This window comes from Protopterus annectens, chromosome 13.part0, assembly GCF_019279795.1.
Source record: "Protopterus annectens isolate FY-2018-M chromosome 13.part0, PAN1.0, whole genome shotgun sequence".
In the NCBI taxonomy this organism is placed as follows: domain Eukaryota; kingdom Metazoa; phylum Chordata; order Ceratodontiformes; family Protopteridae; genus Protopterus; species Protopterus annectens.
This window is the reverse complement of record NC_056747.1, coordinates 1,228,852,534-1,228,872,592: the sequence shown is the minus strand read 5'-3', so window position 1 is coordinate 1,228,872,592 and position 20,059 is coordinate 1,228,852,534. Positions and strand designations below refer to the sequence as shown.

Sequence of the window (20,059 nt, the reverse complement as noted above, 5' to 3'; positions counted from 1 at the left end):
GGTAATGACTGGCTTCCAGCCTGAAGCGAAGATACCACCTGGAACGCTTGTCCATTTTGATATGGTAGTATGCATCCTTCAGGTCTACAGAGCACAACCAATCATCCATCTTCAGAAGGGGTAAGATGGACTGGATTGTGACCATCCTGAATTTCGAGTTCTTCACTGCTTTGTTCAGAGATGGTAAATCCAAAATTGGCCTTAGGTCCCCTGTCTTCTTTGGTACTAAAGAACCTTTAATAAATGCCCGATCTGACTTGGTCAGGCTTGACCTCCTGGATGACTTTTTTGGAGCAGCTTTGTAATTTCTATAGCCATTGCCTCCCCCTGATTAGGTTGCTTATCGGAGAGGCAAGTCTTTAGTTTGGGGAGATTTTAAAAAAAAAAAAAAAAGAAAGGAGTATCCTCTGGATACAATCCTTTGCACCCATTAGTCATTTGTGATGGCTATCCAGACTTCTGGGTTCAAGAATAAGCTCCCCAACTGCCTCCAGAGAAGGGCAGTCTGACAACCATTCAGGGGCACTGAAGGGATCTGTCCAAAAAGACAGAGACCCTTGATTTTGTGGACCACCTCTGTCCCGGGGTGGGGGGCATCTACCACTGTAACTGCTTCTCCATCTGCCTCTGAGGGAAAAGTCTCCTCGAGATTCATGAAAAGGACTTAGGACTTTGAGATTTCTTGAACCACAGTTTTTTACCCCCACGCTGATTCCTGGAGAAAGATCTTTGTGGTGTAGAAAAACAGATTCGGAAGGCAAACAAGGTATTTACATCCTTCTCGCTACACGAGTGTCTCCGACTGTGGGGGCAAACAATGATGAACCAAAGAGTGCACTGACAAATGAGGTCTTGAAGGGTTTCGCAAAGTCACACAATCGCATCCAGGCATGGTGCCTAACAGCAATGCCAGGACCAGCAGCCCTTCAGATGCCTTCTGCAGAGTGGGAAATCAACCTCATGGAGGAGTTGGATATCGACTGGAAGAGTGGCCCATTCTGGAGGAAAAGGTCTTGTGTTCCTCAGACAAGGACTCTGAGACCGAGCTAGACAGCCCCTTGATTAAGACCCTCTGTAGCCTGGTAAAGTGAGATACGTAGTTTAGTGCTTGCAAAGCAAATGTAGCCAAAGTGTAAACTCTCTTCCCAAATCTGTCTAAAGCCCTAGATTCCCTGTTAGTGGGATGGACAGTGGAGCTTTCCTGAACCACTTCCTTTCTGGTGGCTGTCGTAACAACCATGGCATCTACTGGAATCCCACTGATCCAGTGGGATCCGTTTATGGGAACCCTATCTCATCTGCCCATTTGGGTATGGGCTCTACAGTGTATGGTTCCTTCCATGCCCTGGTAGATACTAAGTGAATAAGATTTGCAGGGGGGGCACCCAGGATGTAGAAGGGCTGGTGCTGAAGGCTTCCAAAAGTACTGTCACCTCTGCGTTAGGGTTTTGGGAAGACCATCCACCTTTCTGACAGTATATCTCTACTATGTCTGCAAAGGAGACATTGTTAGGTGGAGATCCAGGGGACCCCTCCCCTTCCTTGAAGTCAATGTCAGTAGTGACCAATTCCTGAAGAGAATCCAAGTGTCTGCTTTTACACTTTTTCCAGGGGACCTCTGCAGTGGGATGTTCAGGAGAGGTATTGGAAGAAATTTGGAGTTCCACAGTTAGAAAAGGTTGGAGGCTTTCTAAGGCTGGCTGTCCCAGTGGCAGATCGGAGGTCTGTTACAGATTCCATGAAGGTGGGGATTGGATCAAATGATGGGAAAACCGGGAGGCCCTAGGGTGGGAGAGGACCCTCTCCACCACCTCGAAGGCAGATAAACTGCAAGGATCCGAGAGTCATCCATCCTGTGTTCTGATCAGACGACTCCAAAGCAGGAGGTCAGATCTGAGAAGGTGTCACAGGATGGAAGGGAGAATGTCTGCTCACAGATCCAGAAGGGGCTGGAGCTGGCAAAATTCCAACCTAGATCTCTCTCTTGAAAAACTGTTTCAGTCTATCCACCTCATGCACGGACAAGCTCCAGGACAACTTGACAGAAGAGTAAGCTGATAGGGGCCTGGACACTCTGGGAGAGGCCTCTGCACAGAGACACTCTGCTCCAAAGTGACAGGGGGAGCATGGAGAGCCAAAGGAGAAGAGACCAGGACTGTCAGATCCCAAGGTCTCGGATGTGAGGTGTTTGGAGCCTTTTTTGGCAGCTCAGAAGAGAATCTCTCAGGGGGAACGTTTTCTTTGTTCCCTAGCCTCCTTGTGTTTCTTTATGGGGGGTTTGAGCCCCTGAAGTGGAAGGCACAGAAGGAGCACGATTAGGAATCATGCTCTTTAAAACAAGCTTATCCCTACGCTCCACCAGCACCCGAAGATTATACCCCTCACAAATACCACAAAAGCTGTCCAAGTGCAATGGCCCTAGACAGGAAGTGCATTTTTCTAAAACCCAAAGGTTTAAAATCAGACTTTCAGCCAGGATAAACCAACAGAAAAATCTACCTACACTTTGGAGGGAAAAAAAGGAAAAAAGACTGGACGGAAGAAACCCCAGAAGAGTCTAGTTAGATCCAAATGTTTTTTTTTTGTTTTTTTTTAAATATATAAATTAAGAAGCCAAGAGGTAAAAATGGGAGAAGATAGAAAGACGGGTCAAGAAATCACAGCTCAAGGCCAACTTACAGATCAGCAAAAAACTTTTGACAGCAGCTCTCAGAAGCAAAATCTCAGTGCTTTTCTGACTAGCAGCATTTGAAGTAATATGGGGGAAATGAGGCATTATGGAATAAAGAGGAGCTAGAGCTTCGAATCTTAAGCTTGTAAATCAGCAGAGTCGGATCAGAGGGTCGGTTGAGGAACGAATGAAAATGCCAACATCAGATCATCTCTTTTAACCTCCTCTGAGGTAACAATGTGGTCCAATGAAACAAGCCCCTTTCTCTTACACAAGTTTTAGAAATTTCCCAAGCTTGGGATCACTGGGGGTGAACAGGGGGGAAAACACAACTCTAAGCACCATAGCTAGTTTGGGGGGGGGGGGGGTCGTCTGGAAATTTCAGGTATTTGGCTTTGGCCAAAGTCTTACGAGGTTGCTTACAGAATACTTCAACTCGGGCAATGGTGCAGGACTCTTGTTGATTTATTGATATACCCGACGCTGAGAAGGGAGTTAATGGAGGCCTCAAATACACTATGCAGTGATGCAGGTTGTCCTATCAGAAACACACGCCAGACTTTTTGAGCTGAAGCAGCACAAGTTCAACCCTCTCGGAGGCTTTGGATCTGGTCAAGGAGGTTCTAGAACACTTGGCTTCAACACAAAAGCTTCTTCTACACAGGAGTCTGTCAGTCTTTACGCCAGCAGTTTTAGGTGGATAACGGCCTTTTTTCATGTCTGGAGTGTGTGACAGTCTACATCAGCGAAGACGAACCTATGACACGCGTGTCAAAAGTGATAACATGCCATGACGTTTGCGTGACATGTCAGTGATCGCCAACACCTGAGTTAACAAAGACACTGCTTTTGCATTCGTTGCTCATGTGACGTGCACTGAATTATTCGTCATCACTGGTCTACACAGACCAAATATGGTGTCACAAGAGTCTGAGACCAGTTTTGAGAACAGACCATAAGGGCTCTGCTCATAAGCAGGAGAAAAGCTCAGGTTACAGAGAGGGGCCATCACTGGGTACAACCAGATGTTCAAATGCACATTCAAAAGGAGCAGGCCTAAGGTGTATTAAAACCAAGATGGGGTGGGGGTAGGAAGAAGTCCATGGACTACACACCAACACAGACGAAAAACAAAAAAACTTACAAAAATATGTGCCTTGAAGAGTAAAAAAAGGTTATTCTGCCTCAAGAATAGCAGAAAGACACTGGAGAACTCAGTGCAAGAATACAGGGAAAAAATTGTATTTGCTCGCAAAAGCATTCACACGAAAAGTAAAGTCAATGAAGAAATGGACAACTGGAAGCAAAGCATCATCATGGACATTATCACAATGAAAACCCAGAAAGTGCCAAGCAACCAGAAACTCTAGTGCTTGTCACCCATTTTCCTACAGGTTACAGAGATTATCTTTTAGGATGTGGGACAAACTGTGCTAATACAAATATTATGAATTACTGAAAGTCAGCCTAGAGGGCTACCACCTGAGGAACCTGCTTTCAAAGGAAGACACATTTTCAGCTCTTACGGAGTTACTCAGGAAGTACCAACACCATAAGTTATGAGGGAACAGCTTGCCATACATGGGAGATACCAAAGGGGACTACAACTGAAAAGAATTTCTAATGAAACCGTCTGAAGGGTATGTACTAAATGACAGAGAAATAAAAAGCAGGAACAGATAATTTCGTAATATGCTCAAGCATTAAATAAAAAATTCTAAAATAAAAAGATGCCAAAAGTTGGCCATTTCTAGACTATTCTCTGCAGTATGCTACAAAAAGGTCTTGCAGAGTGTTTGTATAGTTTTGCTGTCCATAAAAATGCAAGGCTTCTCCAACACTTAGTGAATCAACCCTATTCAAAATCTGTTGTTACCTGCAGCTTGTCCAGTCTTGGCAAGCAGTGTCCCAAGTTCAAGAATACTCTGTTCTTTAACTCGTACGGCCTCCTCATCGGTATCTTGTACATCACGCTTCACTAGAAAGAAACATTAAAAATAATGTTTTCAGTATGCTTACATTAGGCTGCACATGTATTTTTCAACTTCACCACATCTTAAGAGTTATTGCAGCCACAAAGATGCTGACAAAGTAATAGTCTTTTTTTAATGTTTTGTTGAATGTGGGAGCTCAGTTAAGCATAGCTGATAATACCTTTCTGAAGTGCGGTACTTATGAAATTAATAGGAAAAAAAAAAAAAAAAAAAAAGCATGAGAGACTGTAGATACTCAACAATGGCTCTTAAAATATAAAGTACTGATAGCTGTGTTTACCAAGATGATCTTATCGGCATTATTAGTGGACATGCTTAATAGCAAGTAAATTAACTTACGCCAAACAAATGAAAGACGAGGTACCTCAAAACACAGAAAAATAATCATTGAATATTTTTTAAAAACACACACACACACACTCGAGGTCAATTGCTCTCCAACTCTCCCATGTCAAAATTTTTGGTTCCCACCTTTTTTTTTTTTTTTTTTTTTAAACCATTTCCAAGTTTTCTTTTCCTTTACATACAGATCCCTTCTGCTGCACTACCATTACATTCCTTAGATCATCTGATTGGCTGTGATAATGTACAAGATACTTTAGTGCATGGAGCATGGTGATAACGGATTTGTCATTTTCCAGACATCGGAGGGTGAATTGCTTCGATAGCGCAAGATCTGATCTTAATGTTAATATCTGGTGTCACACTAGTTAATCTTAGAAATACTGAACAAAGAGAGGAGGAAAAACAAGGTTACCCCTAGCTACCAAATAGGTGGCAATCCACTGAGCACAGAAGAAGTTATCAGGGACCTGGGGACCCAGGTTGATAGTAGTCTGTCATTCGACACCCATGTAGCTAAAGTAGTTAGGAAGACCTTCTACATTGCCCACCTTATCATGAAGGGATTCTCATCTAGATCAAGGGAGGTCATAGTCTCCCTTTACTCATCACTCATCAGACCAATGATTGAGTACAATGCCCCATTCGGAATGTATCTGACCCGACACTTGCAGCAGCTGGAGAGGCCACAAAAGTTCCTCACCAAAAGGATAAAGGGTCTCAAAATCTGTCCTATGCTGCCCGACTGAAAGAACTCCAGCTCTATTCAGTCGCCACCGCTTGCTCAGAGGTGACCTTTGCCTAACATACAAGGCCATGTCAAACCCAGATTTGATGAATATGCTTCACCTCAAAAATCTAGATCCATCAGAGCCACAAGGGCGGAGACTTAAACCTTGACACGGCTATTAATACGTGCTGGAGGGATAGATTCATCACCCAAAGACTCCTATGCTGTGGAACAAAATCCCGGTACATGTGAGGCAGAGCACCTCGCTGGCCTTGTTCAAGAGAAATCTTGACCAATGGATGGGAGATCGCAGATATACCCCAGGGATTACCTCAGTGTCACTGCTCGACAGAGGCACAGAAAAATAATGGGTATAGTTCCCCATACTAAAGGGGTGGCCTAAGCCACAAAACGATGGGCTAGGCTTGTAAATGCCCTCGGGCAGATAGCCTAGTATGAACCTATGAACCTATGAACCTAAGAATTAAGAACAGAGTTCTTTCTGCCTGCTGTCTATGCCATAACAAGTACCTGACAAAATAAAAGTGTTAATGCCATTTCTGACAGCATTTGCCAAGTGCTTTATGGCTCTGAATGACGGCAAAACAGTTGACACCTTTTCTATAACTGCAGATAATTCCTTGTTTTGCTATCGAGATGAATTTCTTGGCATCCATATCTCAACACGAGCTGGTTATGATTGGAAACCAGATCAAAATCCCCTATTATGTCTTGTCCACTATTTTAACATCATGAATATGAAATTAGCATGTACCTAAATAACCTTCATTAGCCTGTGTGTGCTATGTTTTTTTCACATTTCTTTGATATCTGCAACCAGTTTTACTTATCTGAATCTATTAACTTCTAGTCATCCATAAAAGCAAACAATCTTATGAAACTATATCCTATAGCAATACATTTTGTGCAATTAAATACCCATAAAATTACTTAAAATTCTCACTCCCATGCAAAAAGCTGATGTGAGAAAACAGTGTGGATGTTTGGAAATATTGTTGAAATATCTCATTACCGAAAAAATAGACTGACGTCATTCTCGCACAAAGATACACAGACAGCAGACTGCTTTTTCAATGTCCACTAGTTAAGGCTGCACTGACTTAAAGATTACATTTGCCCATTAATACTTAATTTGTCTAAACCAAGTGCACTCCCTCAAACTTTCCCCTGAACCTGCAACCTCCTCAGGAAGATGCTTCACAGGTCTAAATAAAAATAAAAAGATTCATAAAGCTGCCAGTGCAGTTCTCCAAACCCTGACCTGCGTTTTGCTAAACCTGTGTACAACTTCCTATCACCCTTCATTTCATTCAGTGTATTATTATTACACACCCTCCAAAAGTAGGCACAAAAAGCATATGTCAGGTAGATTCTCCTCCAAGTCCACTCAGGACAGTTACTAGTTTGGTTTGTCTCGAACCCAGACGTACAGTGAGCGGTTCACCATCTCCTTTCATTTTTCACCCCTTCTGGATATGCCCTTATAGCAAAAGACTGCCATATGAAGAAGCAAGCTACACTAGTGTGTAGACAAAAGAACAGACGAAGATGAATGGGAAAGCCCAAAAGGTACAGTTGTGTACACTTACCATAAATGTAGATGTTAGTGTATTTACTGTTGCAGTTATCACACTTGGGTTACCTGCCTGCAGGTAGCCCTCAGTTGGCACGAATACCAGAGTCTTGGGATTTCTGCGTCGGATGCAGTCTCCTCATCCATGACGTCAGGGGTATAAAACATGCAGCAGATGCCATTACATCAGTTTTTCTTGCCCCAGATGTCAGGAGCCCCCAAAATAGGAAGCAATCAAATGGTGTGGAACACCTCCAGTAAAAAGTAAATACCATTTCCATAAGATATTGGGGGAAAAAAAAAAAAGAGGATAGGTAGAAAGTCTAGAAAGACAGGTGGCTAGAGGGAGGATAAAGTACAGTTTTGTACCTACCATAAATGTAGATGTTCGAGTTCTAATACAGCTGCAGTCATAACAGATGGGTTTTCCTGCCGTCAGGCTGGTCCTCAGTCGGCCGAATTCCAAAGTCTAGGTCCGGCGTCGGTTGTCGTCGCTTCTTCCCCGATGTCAGTGCGACAGGGGTATAAAAGAACCAGCAGACGCTACTTTCTTCAGTTTTAGATGTCAGGTGCCCCCAGAAGGAAGGCAATACATAAATTTATGCAATAATGCAATGCAATATAATCAAAAAACAGTAGTTGCAAGCAAATACACCATAAAAGAATACCCCCATCAGGTTGTATGAGGAGGTGTTAGCCATAAGGCCTGTTCCAAGAGGGGAAGGAGGGAGGGAAACCTGGACTGCAGCTGTATTAGCACTCGAACATCTGCATTTATGGTAGGTACAAAACTGTACTATGTTCATCGTGCATACAGCTGCAGTCATAACAGATGGGTAGAATCTCAAAGCTAAAAAAGGGGTGGTAGGCACTAAGTGGAACTAGGAGGAGCCAGGATGCCCTGCAAGACTGCAGTGGCAAAGCCTGCTCTAGATTTCGAGTATAATGGTAGGTGGTAGTGCTTGGAGAAAGTATGTACAGAACTCCAAGTGGCTGCTTCCAAAATGTCATTGGTAGGAACCCCCCTGAGGAAAGCTGCAGAGGTAGCTGTGGCCCTTGTGGAGTGAGATCTGATGCCTGCAGGTATAGTTTTACCATGAAAAGAGTAACAAAAGTGTATGCAGTGGGCTATCCATTTTGAGACGGTCTGTTTGGAAATAGGCTTCCCTTGAGCACCTGTAGCATAGGACACAATAAGTTGCTCTGATTTTCTGAAAGGCTTTGTTCTGTCCAAATAATAACGTAGCTGTCTGTTAATGTCCAAGGAATGTAGTAGTCTCTCCCCTTTGTTTTGAGGATTAGGGTAAAAGGTAGGTAAAGTACAGTTTTGTACCTACCATAAATGTAGATGTCCGAACTGGATAGCATCTGCAGTCATAACAACTGGGTTGTCCTGTCGTCAGGCAGCCCTGCAGTCGGCCGGATTCCAAAGTCCGGGTCCGGCTTCGGCTGATGTCGCACTTCACCCGACGTCATCTCTGCTGGTCTCCGGGTATAAAGGCATCAGCCGACGCCATTTTCTTCAGTGTTTCTTGCCCCAGATGCCAGTTGCCCTTCCTGGAAGGCTAATTTTTGGATAAATGCCAATGTTTCCAAAAGGATAAAAGGCAAACTCAGAAAATAAGCATGTATGTACATATATACAAACAAATACACCATAAGAGACTCCCCCCACTAGCTAGCTATTAAGAGGGTAAATACCCTAGGAGTACCACAGAGGGGAAGGAGGGAGGGTAATCCTGACTGCAGATGCTATCCAGTTCGGACATCTACATTTATGGTAGGTACAAAACTGTACTATGTCCTTCATGGATGCATCTGCAGTCATAACAACTGGGTAGAATACCATAGCCAACTAAGGGAGGAGGAAAAATTTAGATTATGGTGTGGTTAGGATCCCTTGCAGCACAGCAGTGGCAAACCCTGCTCGGGATCTGGAGTACAAAGGTAAGTTATAATGCTTGGCAAATGTATGCACGGAGGTCCAAGTAGCCGCCTCAATAATGTCCTTGGTTGCCACACCTCGTAGGAAGGCTGTGGTAGTGGCTGTTGCCCTTGTAGAATGAGGCCTTATGTTCTGTGGAATTGGTTTTCCATGGAAGGAGTAACAGAATCGTATGCAATTTCCTATCCATTTGGGGATTGTCTGTTTGGAAATTGCTTTTCCTTCCCTTCCTGTTGCATAGGCTACAAAAAGCTGGTCAGTTTTTCTGCTACTTTTTGTTCTGTCCAGGTAGTAGCGTAACTGTCTATGTACATCCAAGGAATGCAGCATTCTTTCCCTCTGTTTTGTGGGTTGGGAAAGAAGGTAGGTAGGTGGATTGCCTGGTTTAAAGACACTCTGGATATCACCTTAGGCATAAAAGTAGGATTAGTCCTCATGGACACTATCTTGGTGGAAAATTAGGAAGGGCTGTACCGCCATTAGGGCCTGAAGTTCAGAGACCCTCCTTGCTGAGGTTATTGCCAGTAGGAAAGCAGTTTTCCACGATAGATGCTGTAGGTCCGCTGTAGCTGCTGGTTCAAAAGGTGCGAGTGTCAATTTTTCTAGCACAAAGTTCAAATCCCAAGCTGGCAACGGTGGTTTCCTTGGAGGTTTTACATTCTTGATTCCTCTGAGGAACTGCCTGAGTAAAGGATGTGAAAAGACAGGTGGATCAAAGCTGTATTCTGCTGAAATAGCTGATGCATGTATCTTGATGGAGGAATAGGACAGGCCTGTATGTAGAAGCTCTGCCAGATACTCCAAAATGTTAGCCATATCTATAATTGACACATCTTTTCCTCTTTCAGTGCTCCAAATGACAAACCTTTTCCATTTTCCTGCATAGTTCCTTCTTGTTGAAGGTCTGCGGGCTTCAAGGATAATGTCTTTAACCCTTTGGGAAAGTTCTGGGTTAGTTGCTGCTATGTGATGTGCCATGCAGTCAGTTGCAACGTTTTTAGGTTTAGATGCATGATGCTGTAGTTGTTCTGAGTTAACATCAAAGGCATCAGGGGTATTGGCCACATGTTTTCCCGAGACATGCTCCTCAGTAATGGGTACCAGTGTTGTCTTGGCCAGTTTGGAGCTATCAGGGTTATCCTTGGACGTTTCTCCTTGATTTTTAGTAATACCTTGTGTATCAAGGGAAGAGGTGGAAATGCATATGCTGTTAGACCTTTCCAGCTGAAGGAGAGCGAATCCACTTTCCATGCAAGTGGGTGGAATGTCCTTGTGCAGAATTTTTGAGCTGGTGATTGAGAGGAAGCGAATAGATCTATCTGTGGTCTTCCCCATTTCTTTGAGATGGTCTTGAAGATGTCCGGGTGTAGCATCCATTTGTGGGCATCCGATGTGGTTCTGCTCAATATGTCTGCTAGAGTATTGTCCTTTCCCGGTACAAATATTGCCTGTAACTGGATATTGTAGCTGAGTGCCAGGTTCCAAAGCTCCAAAGTCATTCTGCATAGGGGGTATGAATGAGTGCCTCCCTGTTTGTTGATGTACCACATGACTGTGGTGTTGTCTGTCCTTATCATCAAATGGCCCTCTTTGAGAAATGGTCTGAAATTTTGGATTGCCAGTTTTACTGCCAGCATTTCTTTTAGGTTGATGTGCAGGTGGAGCTGATCCTCGCCCACAATCCTTGCACGCATTTGTCCAGCATGTGAGCCCCCATCCTAGGTCTGAGGCGCCTGTTGTGATGGTCTGGCTTGCTTGATAGCTGTGAAAGGGTAGGCCTGGGTTTGACTGGCATGCTTGTGCCCACCATAGGAACTCCTGTTTTAGGCATGGGATTAGTGGAATTTCCGCTTCTAGGCTGTGCCTGTGTTGGGACCATAAATTCCTTAGGTACCACTGTAGTTTTCTCATATGTAGTCTGGCATGTGGAACCAAGATTATGCATGATGCCATGTAGCCCAAGGCCTGAAGGACTTTTCTTGCTGTTAACTTGTTCTGTTTTGTTAGAGCCAAGAAGTAAAGAGGGAGTTCTTTTGTTTTTCTGCGGTTAGGAATGCCATTTGTTTTATAGTGTCCAATTCAGCCCAGGAATGTCCTTGTTTGGGATGGTATCAGCCTTGACTTTTGTAAATTGACTGTGTATCCCAGTGCTTGTAGCAAGTAAATGACCCTTTGTAAATCTGTTGTCAGCTTGCTTTTGTTGTCCCCTTGTAGCAGGCAGTCGTCCAGGTATGGATAAATTTGGATTCCCTGTAGTCTGCAGTGGGCGATTACTGATGCCAGGCATTTTGTGAATACTCTGGGCAGTAGATAAGCCAAAGGGCAATGCTGAGCATTGATAATGCTCTGATCCTGCAAGAAATCTGAGGTATCTTCTGCAAATTGGTCGAATGGGGACGTGCAGGTATGCCTCCTTGAGATCTAGAGTTACCAGCCAACACTCCTTGCCCAGCATGGGAAGAAGTTGCTGTAGGGTCAGCATTTTGAATTTTGGGACAATGATGTATGTATTTAAGGTGGACAGGTCGAGAATAGGTCTCCAACTTTTTCCTTTCTTGGAACTAGGAATAGTCTGGAGTAAAATCCTTTGCCTTGTTCTGTTATTGGCACTCTTTCCACAGCTCTCATCTTTGCTAATTGCATTATCTGCTGTAGAGCTTCTGTTTTTGATTTGGAGGCAGGTTTGGCATTCCTCTTTGACTGGTAGAGTGTGAAAGTGGAACCGTAACCTTGGTCTATGGTTTGCAAAATCCACTTGTCTTTTGTGATGTAGTGCCAGTTTTTCAAAAATAAGGTTAATTTTCCGCCTAATGGAGCTGCTATTTGTTCCCTGGTAGGCGGATGTAGAGTTAAGTCACTGTGATTGTGCTGTTGTAGTGGTAGTGGCTGAGTCTGTGCCTCTGTTATTACCTTGCCACTGTCGTCCTCTGTAGGCACCTCCTCTGGATTGGTTTCTGCCTCTGGAACGTCTATTCCTGCCCCTTTGGGATCTTGTGGAGTCAGGAAAGGACCAATTTTTGGCAGGCCAGTTCCTGCTAAACCTTGGGGCTGAACCTGCAAGAAATCTTTAACCGTTTGAACAGATTTTGCCTTTTCTTCCATTTTCTTCATTACCTGCTGGGCAGGTGTACCAAACAAACTGGTCTTATCCATAGGAGCATCTAATAACTTAGCTTTAACATGATCCGGTAAGACTTGTTCCTTCAGCCATGCATGTCTTCTTATCACTGTGCCAGTCGTGGCTGATCTAAATGAAGCCTCCAGTGCATCATAGCCACATTTTAAGGAATGGTTACTAACCTGTTGTATGTTATTTACCATTTCTAATACATATTTCTTATCTATAGAGTCGTCAGAGGATAGTTTATTAGTTAACTGATCAAGCATAAACTCTTGGTATTGTATCATGTGAAACTGACAGTTTAAAGCTCTAGCTGAGAGAGTAGCTGAGGTATAAACTTTTTGCCCCATCTGTCTAAAGACCTGGCTTCCCTTTCAGAAGGAATAGGGTTTTGCTGTGGTCGAGGCTACTGCCTTAGGCCCCTGGGATATAGTTTCGGGTCTGCAAGAGGGGCCTTGTATAGGTGATGATGCGTGTCTGGTACCCTGTAAAATCTGTCTGGTTTGGCAGGGGCTGGAGGTAAGGAATCTGGTGCAGAGCAGACATCATTAAAGGTATCGTCCACAACAGGGAGGACAGGAGGTATAGCTAAGGGCCTGTGTTGTGGAAGGTGCAGAAAAGTCCTAAGTCTTTTTCTGGAATCTGAGAAATCCTGTTGCTGCCATTGGAATTGTTCTCGCATGGCATGTAAGGTTTCCCCAAAGGAGAATTCTTCTGGTGGAGAAGCAGCTGGAATGGATTCTTCAGCATCTGAGTCTTCATAATTGGAGAAAGGAGCCTCTGGCTGGTCTGTAATATCTGAGTCATCCGCAGAATCATCAGAGGACACAGGCTCGGGGCTCTGCCCTAGGTCTCTTCTCTGGGGTTGAGAGGCCCTGTCTGGGTGAGATTGAGATCCCTAATTAAGGATATTAAATCTTCTGCCAGAGTAAGCATTTGTGAACTAGAAGTAGGCCTGGTTGAGGGGGTTTAACAGGCACTGATTTAGTAGACTTGGCTGCTTTAGCCCTGGCAAAGGCCTTAATGGACATGGCTGCAGGAGGCCTAGCAGCACCACGTGCTGGGGTAGAGACATCCAAAGGGATGGTGTCTGATAATTCACTAGAAGCCACTGTAGTAGGTAAAATTTCAGAGGCCGATTCAAGTAAGGTAGCAGGAACCTCAGAAGTAGTCAAAGATTCAGCTGTGCTTTGAACAGTTTTCGGTTTCGCCGAAACCGAGACACTCGGTTTGCTTCACCATGGTTTCGACGAAACCGTGGACCGCGAGTGTCGGTCTTTTCTTTCGTTCTTAACAATTTGGGTAGTCGGAGGATCCGACGGCATAATGTACGCAAATTCTGAACCGAAAAACTGTTCAGCAACTCCAACCGACGCCTAGCGTTCGTCGGTTGAAGGAAGCACAGGCCGAACAGGCTGCTACGTCGTGGTCTGGGCCTAAACAAGGCAAACAGTAAGAGTGGAAGTCTGTATGAGGTATTTGTTTCCCACAAGTTAGACAGTTATTGACTTTTTCTGACATCGGTTGAGGGAAGAAAGAGTGCCCAACGGGGTACTTAGCTTTAGAAGTCTTGAGTAGTATTCGGTAGTAGAAATCTCTGGATCCGACCGACCGGCACTTGCGAACAGCTTCTGCTTGGCGCCACGGCAAGAAAGACTGAAGAAAATGGCGTCGGCTGATGCCTTTATACCCGGAGACCAGCAGAGATGACGTCGGGTGAAGTGTGACATCAGCCGAAGCCGGATCCGGACTTTGGAATCCGGCCGACTGCAGGGCTGCCTGACAACAGGACAACCCAGTTGTTATGACTGCAGATGCATCCATGAAGGACATGTGAATAGCCTGATTCAAGGCTACCCTGGATACTACCTTTGGCATAAAGGAAGGATTGGTTCGTAAGGAAACTCTGTCCTGATGGAAAATGATGAAAGGCTGCACAGCCATGAGGGCTTGTAGTTCCGAAACCCTGTGAGCCGAGGTGATAGCCAGAAGGAAGGCCGTTTTCCAGGACAAATATTGCAGATCTGTTGAAGCAGCCGGCTCAAAAGGAAGCAAGGTCAGTTTTTCTAGAATGAAATTGAGGTCCCAAGCAGGTACGGATTGCTTCCTGGGGGGTTTTATTATTCTTAGCCCCTCTGAGGAGCAGTTTTAAGAGGGGGTGAGAGAATAAAGGAGGATCAGTGTTGTATTCTGCAGAAATGGCTGAGGCATGGATTTTGATGGAGGAGAATGAAAGTCCACAGATTAGCATCCCAGCTAGGTACTGTAATGTTTGAGGTAAATTCAGTATTCCAGGATTCTGACCCTTTTTCTGATTCCAGGCACAAAAACGTTTCCATTTTGCAGAGTAGGCTTTTCTAGTAGAAGGCCTTCTGGCCTCCAAAATGGCATCCTGCACCTCCTTGGAGAGTAGGGTCTGTTGTGAATTTAAGGAATCTTCCATGCGGCTAGATTGAGTGTTTTCAGCTGACTGGGAAGAGTCAGTAGAAGAGGCATTAGAGGCAGGATCCATGGTGGGGAATACGTCAGGCTCCTCAGGAGTGGGTACCAGTGTTGTCTTGGCCAGTCTGGAGCAATGAGGATCATCTTTGGTCTGTCTGCTCTGGTTTTTAATAGAACTTTGGGCAGCAGAGGAAGAGGTGGAAAGGCATAAACTGTCATTGTTGTCCAACTGAAAGAGTGCGTCCACTTTCCATGCCTGTGGATGAAAGGTCCTTGAGCAGAATTTTGTCAATTGGTGATTTCTGTGGGGGGCAAAGATCTATGTCTGGCCTTCCCCATGCTTGAATTATCTTTGTAAAAACTTGAGGATGCAACTTCCATTCGTGTGGATCTGTCATATTTCTGCTTAGGTCGTCTGCCAGCGTGTTTTCCTTGCCTGGCAGGAACTGTGCTTGAAGTTAGATTCGTAATTCCAGAGCCATGTTCCAAAGAGACATGGCTAGCCTGCATAGGGGATATGAATGTGTTCCTCCCTGTTTGTTTATGTACCACATTACTGTGGTGTTGTCTGTCCTTATCAATAGCTGGCCTGGATGCAGTAGGTCTTTGAAAGCCATAATAGCATTTATTACTGCTAGCATTTCTTTTTGATTGATGTGTAGGTGCCTTTCTTTTTGGGACCATTTGCCCTGAATGCACCGATTTGTCATGTGCGCCCCCCAGGCGTAGTCCGAGACGTCTGTTGTGATGACTTGATTTGCTTGAGGCTTACAGAATGGGAGACCTGTGTTTCTTTGGCATGCTTGAGCCCACCACAGAAATTCCTTTTGAAGACATGGAATCAGTGGTATGATTGTTTCCAAACTGTGGCTATGCTGAGACCATACGTTTTTTAGGTACCATTGAAGTTTCCTCATATGCAGCTTTGCACATGGGATTAGCAGGATGCAAGATGCCATGAATCCCAGAGCCTGCAGGATTTTCCTTGCAGTCAGCCTGGTGAAGGTTGCCAGTTTTGTGAAGTATTGAGTTAGTTGCCCTTGTTTCTCTGGCGTGAGGTAGGCCATCTGGGTATTTGTATTCAAGCTGGCACCCAGGAAAATTATTGTTTGAGAGGGTATTAGCCTTGATTTCTTTTTGTTGACTGTGTATCCCAGAGAATTCAATAACATTATTACAAACGCCAGATGTTTCAGAAGTATGTGTTTGCTGTCCACTTGGATCAGGCAGTCGCCCAAATATGGGTATATTTGTATCCCTTGAAGTCTGCAGAAGGCAATTACTGATGCCAGGCATTTTGTGAACACTCTGGGCGCAGTAGATAAGCCAAAGGGCAATGCAGAGAATTGATAATGGGTTGAACCTGCAAGAAATCTGAGGTATCTTCTGCAATCTTGTCTGATTGGGACATGCAGGTATGCCTCCTTGAAGTCCAATGTTACCAGCCAAGACTCCTTGCCCAGCATGGGAAGAAGCTGCTGTAATGTGAGCATCTTGAATTTTGGTACGAGTAAAAATATGTTTAGGATGGATAGGTCCAAATAGGTCTCCAATCTTTGCCCTTCCTTGGTACCAGGAATAGTCTGGAATAAAAACCTTGACCCTGTTCTTGTGCAGGTACCTCTTGAATAGCTTTCATGTCCATGAGATCTGAAATCTGTTTTTGTGCCTCTGCCCTTTGATTGTGTGGCAGGTTTGGCATGCCTCTCATTTTTGGAAGGGTGTGAAAGTGGATTCTGTAGCCTCTGTCTATAATGTCAGTGATCCATTTGTCTTTTGTGACAATATGCCAATTTTTCAAAAATGCCAGTTTTCCGCCTAAAGGTGCTGCCATCTGAGCCTTGCTTGGCATGCAAAGGGGAAAGTCATTGGTTCTGCTTTCTGAATGGCTGTGAACTATCCTCACCACCTCTTTGTGTAGGTGCTTGCCATTGTCTGCCTCTAAATGATCCTTGAGATTGCCCTCTACCCCTCGGGCGCCTGTATCTACCACTTTGGGGTCTATCCGTGGCTGGAAAGGACCAATTTTTTGAAGGCCAATTTCTACTGAAACTTGGAGGTTGTACCTGAAGGAAATCTTTCACCATTTGCATTGATTTTGCCTTTTCCTCCATTTTCTTTAATACCTCCTCAGCTTTAACACCAAACAATACATCTTTTTGAAGAGGTGCATCTAGTAATTTAGCTTTGACATGATCTGATAAGGTTTGCTCTTTGAGCCAAGCATGTCTACGTATGACTGATCCTGTAACAGCAGCTCTACATGAGGCCTCTAAAGCATCAAAACCACACTGCAAGGTATGTTTACCCACTTGCTCTGCACTATGTAACAAATCCTACAACTCCTTCAAGTCTGGTTGCTCAGGTTGTGACATTTTGCTTTTCAACTGAGATAACAGAAACTGTTGATACTTTATCATATGGAACCGACAGTTTAATGCCCTCATGGTTAAGGTGGCCGAGGTGTATACCTTTTTCCCCCACCTTTCTAAAGCTCTGTAATCTCTCTCTGAAGGTAAAGGATTTTGGCAGTGGAGGCCTTAATTCCCTTGGGACCCTGTGAAATAGTTTCTGGGTCAGCCGCATGGCTTTTGTATAGGAATTGGTGTGAATCAGGAACCCGGTAATACCCGTCGGCTTGAATGGAGCTGGAGGTAAAGAATCTGGGTTGAGGCTGGCCTCCGAATACACATCATCTAGTATGTCTAAGACAGGAGGTATAGCCAGAGGCCTGTGCTGAGGGAGCAAGAGGAAATCCCTAAGCCTTTTCTTGGAGTCGGAGTACTCTTGGCCTTCCCAGTGGAAGTGTTCCCTCAAGGTATGTAAGGTCTCCCCAAAAGAGTAATCCTCAGGGGGGAGACAGAGGGAATGGACTCCTCTGCATCAGAATCTTCAAAAGGGGAGTATGAATGTTCCTGGTCTTCAGAATATTCTGAAGTAATGGAGGCCTGATCCGAGGAAGGGTATCCTTCCTCCACTCTGGGCCTTTTGTTCGAGGGGGGTTGAGAACCCCTGATAAGAGTAATCAAATCCTCAGCCATTTTGAGCATCTGCTTTTTAGGCATGGAGCCTTGAGAGGGGCCCTGTGGAGCTCGTCTTTTAGTATGCATGGCTGCTTTAGACTTAGTGAAAGCCTTAGTGGAAAAAGGCGGCAGCCTGAAGACACCTTGAGAGGTGGCAGGCCTGTCTAAACTCTGAGTTTCCCCGCCAAGAGTGGTTTTGGTATCTGCAGTCGGGGTGTGGGCCAAAGAGCCTGCGACCTCGAGTACAGAAGACACCGCTAATGAAGTGTCATCGGTAGTCAGGGGCTGCATAGGTGCCTCGCTGAGAACCGGAGCACCTGTAGTCGGCTTTAGCGTGGTGTCAGTAGAAGTCGCGGACCTCGTATGTCGGTCCTTATCTTTGCGTCTTTCACTCAAAAAGTACAGTTTTGTACCTACCATAAATGTAGATGTCCGATAGGTATGCATCTGCAGTCATAACATATGGGTTATCCTGCCTCAGGCAGCCCTTCGGTCGGCCGGATTACAAAGTCTGGGTCTGGCCTCGGCTGATGTCGCATCTTCCCCGACGTCAGAGCTGCTGGGGTATAAAGGCATCAGCTGACGCCATTTTCCTCTGTTTCTTGCCCCAGATGCCAGGTGCCCTCTAGGAAGGCTAAATTTGGATAAAAATTGAAAATACCAGCTAGCTGAAAGAGGGGTAAGCACCCTAGGAATACCACAGAGGGGAAGGCGGGTGGGTAATCCTGACTGCAGATGCATACCTATCTGACATCTACATTTATGGTAGGTACAAAACTGTACTATGTCCTTCAAGGATGCATCCGCAGTCATAACATATGGGTAGAATAATTCAAAAAAGCGTTGGCATCCACGAATAGTCACCAATAATCCAAATCTAGCAGGGTGCCAAAAGCCATAGGATTCCACCACAAAAAATGGAAACTAATGCCAATACAGCCACACTTCTGTTTCTTTTTAAGTTATAATGATCTTTGCCACAGTTTTGGTGTATCATCCTTTTTACTTTTTCTGTTTCAGTTTTATTAGCAGTCACATTTATTCCGATTCTTCATTTTCCTTGAAGGCAAACAGATTCCAACATTTTAGGCAGGACATTTCCAAGCCATTCACATATGTATATATATACCATAGCCAAACTGGGGGAGGAGGTACTAAGATAAGGATGGTGTAGTTATGATCCCCTGTAAAACTGCAGTTGCAAAACCTGCTTGGGATCTGGAGTATAAAGGTAGATTGTAATGCTTGGCAAATGTATGCACGGAGCTCCAAGTAGCAGCTTCTAAAATGTCTTTGGTAGCCACGCCTCGTAAGAAAGCTGTAGTGGTGGCTGTGGCTCTTGTGGAGTGAGGCCTGATATTTTCAGGAGCTGTCTTTCCATGGAAAGAGTAGCAGAAACAAATGCAATTTCCTATCCATTTAGAGATTGTCTGTTTGGAAATTGCTTTTCCTTGCACTCCAGCTGCATATGCTACCAGAAGTTGGTCAGTTTTTCTGCTGGTTTTAGTTCTGTCCAGATAGTAGCGTAGTTGTCTGTGTACATCCAAGGTGTGCAGTAGTTTTTCCCCCCTGTTCTGTGGGTTAGGGAAGAACGTAGGTAAATGAATAGCTTGGTTCAAGGATACCCTGGATACCACCTTTGGCATGAAAGTAGGATTGGTTCTCAGAGACACTATCCTGGTGAAAAATAAGGAAAGGCTGCACTGCCATTAACGCCTGTAACTTGGACACTCTTCTTGCTGAAGTGATTACTAGAAGGAAAGCAGTTTTCCAAGATAAGAAATGTAAGTCTGCTGATGCTGCTGGTTCAAAAGGAGGTAGTGTTAATTTTTCCAGCACAAAATTGAGATCCCATGCAGGAAGAGGTGGTTTTCTTGGAGGTTTTACATTTCTGATCCCTCTTAAAAATTGTCTGAGGAGAGGGTGAGAGAAGATAGGAGGATCCATGTTGTATTCTGCTGAAATTGCTGAAGCATGGATCTTAATGGAAGAATATGACAGGCCATTGTGGAACAGTTCTGCTAAGTATTCTAGGATGTGTGCTAGGTTTGCCAGTGTGACATTTGTACCCTTTGAAGCGCTCCAAATGAGGAATCTCTTCCATTTAGCTGAGTATGTCTTTCTTGTGGAGGGTCTACGAGCCTCCAGGATTATGTCCTTGACCCTTTGAGATAAGACAGTTTGGCTTTGTTTTAGG

At 44.6% G+C, this 20,059-nt stretch overlaps 1 protein-coding gene across 4 annotated transcripts in view; it reads right to left on the bottom strand.

The window, feature by feature from the left end:
- The window catches only part of PSMD11 (proteasome 26S subunit, non-ATPase 11), a 2,265,797-nt gene that overhangs the window by 2,116,614 nt on the left and 129,124 nt on the right, over window positions 1-20,059 (bottom strand). For all 4 annotated transcript variants that reach the window (XM_044055234.1, XM_044055235.1, XM_044055236.1 and 1 more), the window contains exon 2: window positions 4,548-4,649. In XM_044055234.1, coding sequence (XP_043911169.1) covers window positions 4,548-4,649 — 102 coding nt within the window. The remainder of the gene's footprint in view (window positions 1-4,547; window positions 4,650-20,059) is intronic.